The 8,550-nt window shown below is 44.2% G+C and overlaps 1 protein-coding gene across 1 annotated transcript in view; it reads left to right on the top strand.

The window, feature by feature from the left end:
* Positions 1-28: 28 nt before the first annotated feature.
* The window catches only part of FMNL3 (formin like 3), a 56,395-nt gene continuing 47,873 nt past the window's right edge, over positions 29-8,550 (top strand). The window contains 1 exon segment of the mRNA XM_023756335.1: positions 29-104. Within this exon segment, the coding sequence (XP_023612103.1) occupies positions 54-104 (51 nt within the window). The 5' untranslated portion in view covers positions 29-53.

Here is an 8,550-nt window from a genome sequence, read left to right as displayed (position 1 = left end):
GCCGATGGGGGTTCCGCGAACGCCTCGGTCTCGCTGCTTGCGCCGCCCGGCAGATGCCGATGCCTGAGCCCTGTGAGCTGGAAGAGAGGTTCGCCCTGGTGCTGGTGAGAGCGGAGCCCCGTCCTTCCCCTCCGACCGCCCCCCAGGTCGCAGCGCCGGGGTGGGATTTGGCCGCGGTTCCCCCGCTGGCCCACCCTTTCAGCCAGGGCTTCCGACAGACCCCGTCCCCCAGCGCCTTCCTGGAAGCCTCTGAGCAGCGCCGGCCGGCTGGCCCGTCAGCCCTCGGGGACCTCCGACCGAGGTCTCAGCCCCTGGACACTTAGGAGGGGGGTCCCCAGCCCCGGGCCGTCCCAGGATCCGGACTTCCTCCTCCTGCCCCCCAACCCCCTCCGGCTGCCCTTCTCACTTCTCCCCACTTCCCCGACATGCTCCCCAGGCCCCTGCATTCTCATTCCTACGCCTCTGGCTGGTGCGGGGAAAGTCGGAAGCTCGGGCCGGGCCACTCTTCAGCCTCAGTCAGGGCTCTCCGCCTGGGGAGGCTGCCTCTCGTGTTAATATGGAGGCTTTCCAGGGAGTGGGTCCCACTCCCAGCCCGGACCAGATGTTTGGGGGAGGTTACGGGGAACGGGGAGGGGACTGGCAGATCTTGAAGGAGGTGGAATAAAGAGTGATGCCATTCTACTCATTTTCAGAACGGCCTGCAGGCATCCTGCAAAGTTACAGCGGATTTGCCTAAAAGCGCTGAACATGTGGATAAGCCATTTCACTAGTGTATTTTTCCAATTGAAACAATACACAAACCTTCCTGCCTCCCCTCCCCCCCCTGCTTTTTATGTGAAGCCCTAGTAGGCTGATTTGTGTTCTTTGCCTGTTCCTTTTTAGTCTTTCTGTAAGGTTCCCAGATGATCTGTACAGATGAGTTTTTAGAGCTGACTTTGGGATTCTCCTTTGGTATGGGAGTTGGACGTTGATTCCGGTGGCTCGGTGGATAGAGAGGATCGGAGCTGGTATCACTGGGATGGAGCCAGAAATATGATGGAGCTAAAAATGAAGTTTTGGAGAAAGAAAGTGAACTAGGTGATGGAATATTTACTAACAGAGGTAAAATAAAGGACCCGGGGAAATAGTTCCCAGTTCCTCGAAGAACTCTCTAAGAGGCAGTGTTAATGCTGCTGTTACTGTTGGTATGACCTGAAGGGCGGACGTTGCCTTTGCCCATGAGAAGGGATAAGTTGTGGACTTAGCAGCCTTATTGGGTTTCATCTGCCTTGGAATGGTGAGATTAGATCTGTTGGCATCGGTGGAGCTGTCTGGAGATCCTGGTCTCTCTGATGGTGCAGAGCCTGACATCAGCCCACTGGCACCACAGCCAGATCAGAGAGCATCCATGGGGTGCTGAGGGGAAGCAGTGTTACTGGCACCTCTCTGCCCACAGCTTTGCAGAGGGCCAAAGGACCTGGGCCATACATCCTGTGGCCCTCTGCCTTTCCCCATGCCTCCTAAGGGGGTTGGGGTGAGTCAGTGATTACTAATGTGCTATGGCCATCTCTGGGACTTGGTGCCCTTGAGAACAAGAGCTCAACTGTTGGGAAAAACAGTGGGAGGGAATCTACACGCCAGTGGGGGTGTGAAAACCCCCAGTGAGCTGGCATGATGTAGCCTCTGAAATAGTAGAGAAAGAAAAAGAGGTGGACTGGGTAGGGGGCTGCCTTAGGTAGGGGCTGCCAGGCCGTTTGTTGTGAGAGCTCAGAACCAGAATCAATCATGTCCTCATTGGAGCTTGGTTGATAAGTTTGTTTAGTTGGCAAGTTGATGGCTTAATATCCACAAAATGCATGTGATTACTAGCCAGAGCACCCAGAAAACCCAGGTTAATCAGGGAACTGGACCACCCACTTGCAAGCCTTCCTTGCGGTATAAAGTTTTGATTTGTTTCCTTGTGGCTTTTGTTTTGGTCTTGTTTCTGTGTGCCTGAGCTGCTGCTGATGGGGGTTGGAACAGGGCAGGCCAGGGCTAGTTAGCTGTCTTAAGAGAGAAGGGGATTTTACCTCACTTTCCAACACGGGGAAATCGTGCTTTCTTGTGGACTTGAGTTCTCTAGGGGCTCTTAAATATCTCTTTTCCTCTGCTACTGAAACATGCCCTATATTACTATCCTTCAGGAACAATACTAGCTGTTGGCTGTTTGACCCTGGAATAGTCTCAGGTGTGTATTTCTTGAAGTCAGGAGAAACAGAGTGTAGTAGAAAAAAACAGGGCTTGTCTTAGCAATTGTCTTAACCAGTCTGAGCCTCATCTATACATTTTATAGATTAACTTATCTGTAATTTGGAGCTAATAATACCCATACTATGGTATTGTGAAAAGAAGATGAGCCGTATGTAAGGAGCTTGACACCTAGTAGATACTCAATATAGATTAGCTGCTTTTTAAAAACAACAACAACATTTTTAATATGTTTTTTAAAAATTGATTTGAGAGAGAGAGAGAGAGAGAGAGAGAGAGAGAGAGAGAGAGAAACATCGGCTACATCCTGCCTGCCCTCTACTGGGGATCAAGCCTGCAACTCAGGTGCATGGAATGATGCTCACCCAACTGAGCCACACCAGCCAGGGCAGCTGCTTTTCTTGCTTATGTCAGACAATCAAGACAAGAGTCAGACAAGCTGCTCCTTTTTCATCCTTTTCCCCCCAAGGTTGTCAGTTTTACTATAATTGATTTGCTTTCAGAAAAAGCCAAATAGTATTTGGGGGATTTGTTGAGGTGACATACTGATGTCCTGATGAAGCATCTGGATTTTCAAGTCAAAGTGGGCTCAAATACTGGCCCTCTAGTCTCTAGTTAGAAAAGTGTTTGACCTCAACAGGTTATTTAATCTCTTTGAGTCCCAGTTTTCTCTTATAAATAGGGATAATAATAGTATTTGCCACATGAGATTGTTATGTGGATTTAATGAAACTGGAAGTCAGGTACTTAGCAAAGTCTGCATCTACTATATGCTCAGTAAGTAGTAATTTTAAATATGTAGTTCTTAGCAATGACTTAGATCTGAGACCACTTGTATTCCCAAATTGGGATTTTAAGTTTAGAAATCTGATGAAGCCAGTCTCAGGATATGTCTGCTCTGTTAGATGGAGGGCTTCCCCAGTCCCAGTGTATCTATGGAAACCCCCCTGAAAAGCACCCTGGTTGAGGAAGTTGTATCATTGCTGAGTCAAGACCACAGGCTCCCAGCTTTCTGATACAGACACATGATCTGACCCATAGCCTGCAGCCGAGGTTGGAGAGCTCGAAGTCTGAGGTCATGAGGTGATTTGTTCAGGACATTGATCCCAGGAGTCCTAACCCAGCCCAGGACTTCCCTACTGACCCCCTTCATCCCTGGGTGTAGCTGAGGCCCCTTATTGGTCCCATCTGTCTTCCACCATACCCTGTGTACTGTACAAATAGTATTGTTTTCTAGGTGCCTTGATATGAAAAAGGTTGCAAGGCTGCTGTTATGCTGTTTCTTTTGGATTCTTTCTTACCACCCTCCCCTCCCCCCTGCCAAGTCTGAGCAGCAGCTTACATTCTGTTAAGTATTGAGAGGTCTAAGGATGGGTAGTTATTGGGGCTCCTCTTTATTAATACCGGGATGAGAGCTGATCTCTGGTCTGATAAAGCACCAGTCTGTGTTTTGGTACCGACTAGATTCCATCCACCCTTGATTACTCAGAAGCTAGCATTCTGGCCAGTACCAGCATTTCCTTAGATAGAAAGGGGAGGTAGAGGACTGTAAGGGCATTGAAAGGATAACAGTTTTTCTCTTTGCTGACTTACTTAGGCTTGAAACAGAGTCTAAAGATTCTGACACCAGAAAAAGCCCTGAATATCCCTCAGGAGGAGGTTCTCGGCATCAGGGTGGGGTCGTGTGACAGGCTGTCCCTGCTGTGGCTCCTCCTCTCACATTTCCCTGGTGACTTGGGGTTTTGCTGTAAGTGTGGCATTGATGTGGATGCTAAGCTGGTCTGGGTGCTAGTTGTCTAAGAGGCCTTGACGGACCTTCTTTGAAACAGAAAGGGACTAGGGAAAAGTTGGGACTAAATATCAAGTTCCAAATTGCCATGGTGGAAATTTCTCCTCCAGCCCTGGAGATTTTGGTGAATTAGTTCAGGCTGGAATAGAACTTGGGGGAGGGAAAGTGCCCTTGACAGCAGCAGCAGGTGAGAGACATCAGTGAGAAGACCCTAGGCCACATAGAGGAGCTTGACCTTCCTATGTGACCCTGCCTTAGACGAGGGGAGGTGTGTGTATGTATGTGTGAGGATGGTCTGGTGGAATGGATTCCCTGTCATTTGGAAATGTTTCCATTGTTCAGAAGGAGATTCAGATTAGATTTGTTTCCTATTTCTCTTAAAGTAATATTCTCTAAAAAAAAAAAAGTATGGGCAATTAGAAGAAAAGATTGAAGAAAATCATCCATATTTTTTTTTTAGTTCCTTTACCAAATGCAGCCAAATGTTTTATTTTTTTTCTCTGCGTAAGGTTTTATATAATCTCCAGTTTGGGGTGTTTTTGTTGTTATTTTATTAGTTTTCCCAGGCTAATCATTGTAAACATTTTAAAATGCTTGTACAGTGGTCCATCAAATGAATGGACCATTGTTTACTTAAGTATCACCCTATTGTTGGACATTTAGGTTATTTGCTATCATAAACAAGTTGTGATGAACATCTTGGTGTACAAAGACTTTTCATTATTTAGAGTTTTCCTTAGGATAGAAACCCGAAATTGAACATGCCAGGTTGTAGGATATGTTTTTAAGTACCTAAATACATATTTCTAAATGGTTTTCTAAAAAGAGAATAATGTATATGAGTATCCTCAAAGAGAGGGAGGAGGATTGAGAATAGCTTCTTTTCTTCTGATTATGAAAATAATACACATTTATTAAGCAAATTTGGAAGTTCAAAATATAAAAAAGTACAAAGTATATCGAAGAGTATAAAGAAGAGAATTAAGCCCTAGCTGGTTTAGCTCAGTGGATAGAGCATCAGGCTGCGGACTGAACGGTTCTGGGTTCGATTCAGGTCAAGGGCATGTACCTAGGTTGCAGGCTCGATCCCTGGCCCTGGTCAGGGTACATGTGGGAGACAACCAACGATGTTTCTCTCTCCCCTTCCCTTCCACTCTCTCTAAAAATAAGTGGAAAAATATCCTCTGGTGAGGATTAACAATAGCAACAAAAATCACCTGTAATCTTGCTATCTTCTATTAACATGTTGATGTGCTTATATGTATTCTAACAAATAGGATCATACTATACATATTGTTTTATAAACTAACTTTTTATTTTACTGTTTTAAAAAATATTTTTATTGATTTTAGAGAGAAGAAGGGAGAGGGAGAAAGAGATAGAACATCAATGTGAGAGAATCATTGATCAGCTGCCTCCTACACACACCCTACTGGGGATCAAGCCCACAACCTAGACATGTTCCCTGACCAGGAATTGAATCGTGACCTCCTGGTTAATAGTTTGATGCTCAACCACTGAGCTATACCAGCCAGGCTTATTTTACTATTTTAAGCATTTTCTCATTTGTTTAAATATTCTTCAGTATCATAATTTTTATGGCTGCAGAGTACTCTATAATATCATATTTTATTACTGCCTTATATTTTTCTCTCTCTTTTTGCTACTGTTATTAACACTGTGATGAATATCCTGTGCATAAACATTTGTGTGCATCTCTGATTATTTTCTTAGGATAAATTATGAGAAGTCAAGTTATGGGTTATGAGGGTATATGCTTTTTAAAGGCTTTTGAGAAATATGCCTTCTAAAAAAGTTGTACCAGTTTGCTTTTTCACTCATAGTGTCAGTATCTTCCTTTCTCTATAAACTAACAATTACTAGATGATTTAATTTTTTAAAATCTTTGCCAATTTCATTAATGAGAAATGATATCTTGTTTTACTTTGCATTTCTATCAACATTTCATCATAGGTGTTTTGGCCATTGTTTGTTTGTGTCCTTTGCTCTCTATTGGGATTTTATTATATATACATATTTCTATATAATAAATGTGTACATTTTTCACACTTTTCCATTATAAAATATTTCTTTCATATAACTATTATGTAAGATTAAAAAAATAATAAAATTGCCAAAACCGGTTTGGCTCAGTGGATAGAGCATCGGCCTGCGGACTGAAAGGTCCCGGGTTCGATTCCGGTCAAGGGCATGTACCTGGGTTGTGGGCACATCCCCAGTAGGAGATGTACAGGGGGCAGCTGATCGATGTTTCTCTCTCATCGATGTTTCTAACTCTCTATCTCTTTCCCTTCTTCTCTGTAAAAAAAATCAATAAAATATATTTTAAAAAAAATAATAAAATGACCAACAGTGTATTCACTGTGTGTTCTTGAAATTGCTTCCTGTCCCTTAAAATTTATTCTCCTTGCTGGCTTATCTGGGATGAAAAAGCTCTTTTAACTCAGGATTTGTTGGGTCTGTTTCTGTAGCTAGGACAGTCCAGGTGGCAGCCACACCAGTGTTTCATAGCTCTATCTGTGGGGAAACAACTGCTACAGCTGGTGAGAACAGGAACTGGTGGTGGTGGAAATAGAGCTAATCTTCATTGAAGTGAAAAAAGAAGCCAAGGTGGAGAGGAAATGAGACCACAGATCCTTCCCTGCCCCTGAGGTTGCCTGGGAAGGCTAGTTGGAGCCAGGGCCCTGTTCTGTGGTCAAGACCAAACTATCCTCCCTAGAACTGACTGTAGTGGTCGAGGGGACCGCAATGCTGCTTCCTGAAGTTCGTGTGTTATCTGGTCAGCCAGGCTGGTCACCTCCATTCTAGGGATACATTCTACCAAGTCTGAGCTGAACTGAAGCAGTGCCAGGGAAAGGCCGGGGGTTCATTCCATTTCGGAAGTGCACTTTAGAGAAGAGGAAGGACCTTTTTCTTTGAAGATAAGATAGGGTGCTATCTCTACACAGCTTCCCCCCACCCTCGCTTCTCTCTGGATATTTTAGGGACGTTTCTTAGAACAGCCCCAGATGGGAACTTGAGGATTTTAAGATTGTCATCCATGATGAAGAAAAGTGGATTCCAGAAAAGAGGTGAACTGGGCAGCTAGAATTCCTGAGTTCCCGATTCTAGTCTCTCTTTTGCCTCCCTCAGCAGAGCCACATCTTGGTATTTTGTTTTCCTTTCATGGGGGAGATTGAGCCCCCAAGAAAGATGTGGAGCTATCAGGCTGCCTCTCTGTCCTTGAGATACTTGGGTTGTCTTTGCCTCCCACTCTCCATTCTGCTTCTCTTTTCAAAAATCTTTCAGAATCTGCTTTTCAGATTTTCTTATCCTTTCTGTATTCTATCACCTCACAACTTTACTAATACGCATATTCTTTTCAGTTTATAAAGTACTTTGAGTTTCTTGAAAGGTGTTCTAAATAATGTTCAGAACTGCAAGGAACTAACAGAATTATTTATGTGACAAATTTTGCCAGAAAGGAACGGTTTAGGCCAGGGGTGGGCAAACTTTTTGACTCAAGGGCCACAATGGGTTCTTAAACTGGACCGGAGGGCCGGAACAAAAGCATGGATGGAGTGTTTGTGTGAACTAATATAAATTCAAAGTAAACATCATTACATAAAAGGGTACGGTCTTTTTTTTTTTTAGTTTTATTCATTTCAAACGGGCCGTAGTTTGCCCACGGCTGGTTTAGGCTATTGTTACCCGTGATGGTTCAATTCTTGTCCTCATCTCTTCCCCTTGTCCCCTCCCCATCTCTTTTACCACCACTTTAACTTAGCATTATCATCAGGGCTGGAGTTGGGTTGGTAGTTTTGCCTCTGGGTGCCTACAAATATTAACAGGGAAGGCATGTATGTATTCTCTTTCCCTGCTTGCTCATTTCTACTCAGATCTAGACTAGAGAATGTCATAGCCCTCCTCCAGTTGCTCATCCCTCTCTAAGTAAGCTGGTATTTGGGTACTTTATCCTGTTACCCTGTTTCAAGAACTGCCTACAGCTTAAAGTAGTTAGTTTCTGCTCAGTTTTTCCCAGCTTCCATGTAGGGAGCTGGGGAGCCAATCCCTAGATCTTCCCAGGGTTTCCCATGTAACCTGAAAAAAAAAAAATCCATTCTGGGTGGAAGTAGTTAGTGTGAGACTCTTGCTGGCTCAGGATGGTTTGAAAGAAAGAGTATCAGTTTGGAGTCAGAAGACTTGGGTTCTGATCCAGCTTTATAGCCTTCCCCTTCCCCCCTCTCCCTACTGAATGATTGGGCAAAACCTAGAACTTTCCTAAGCCAATTTCATCCTTTATGAAATGGGTGATGATAATACCTACCTTACAGTGTCTGGAGGAAGCTTAAAGTAGAAAAAAACATAGTGAAAATACTTTGTAATCTATAAAGGTTATACAAATAAATGTTTGAGCCCTATACAGTACCCACTATAGCACCTCTGTTTCTTTAAGTTAAAGTGGTTCTCAAATGGGGCGGGGGGGGGGGGGGGGGGAATTTTCCCAGCAGGGAGTTTTGGGAAAAAAGGGAGGA

Source organism: Myotis lucifugus, unplaced genomic scaffold, assembly GCF_000147115.1.
Source record: "Myotis lucifugus unplaced genomic scaffold, Myoluc2.0 scaffold_91, whole genome shotgun sequence".
NCBI classification, from domain to species: Eukaryota; Metazoa; Chordata; class Mammalia; order Chiroptera; family Vespertilionidae; genus Myotis; species Myotis lucifugus.
This window is presented reverse-complemented; position numbering and strand designations above follow the sequence as displayed.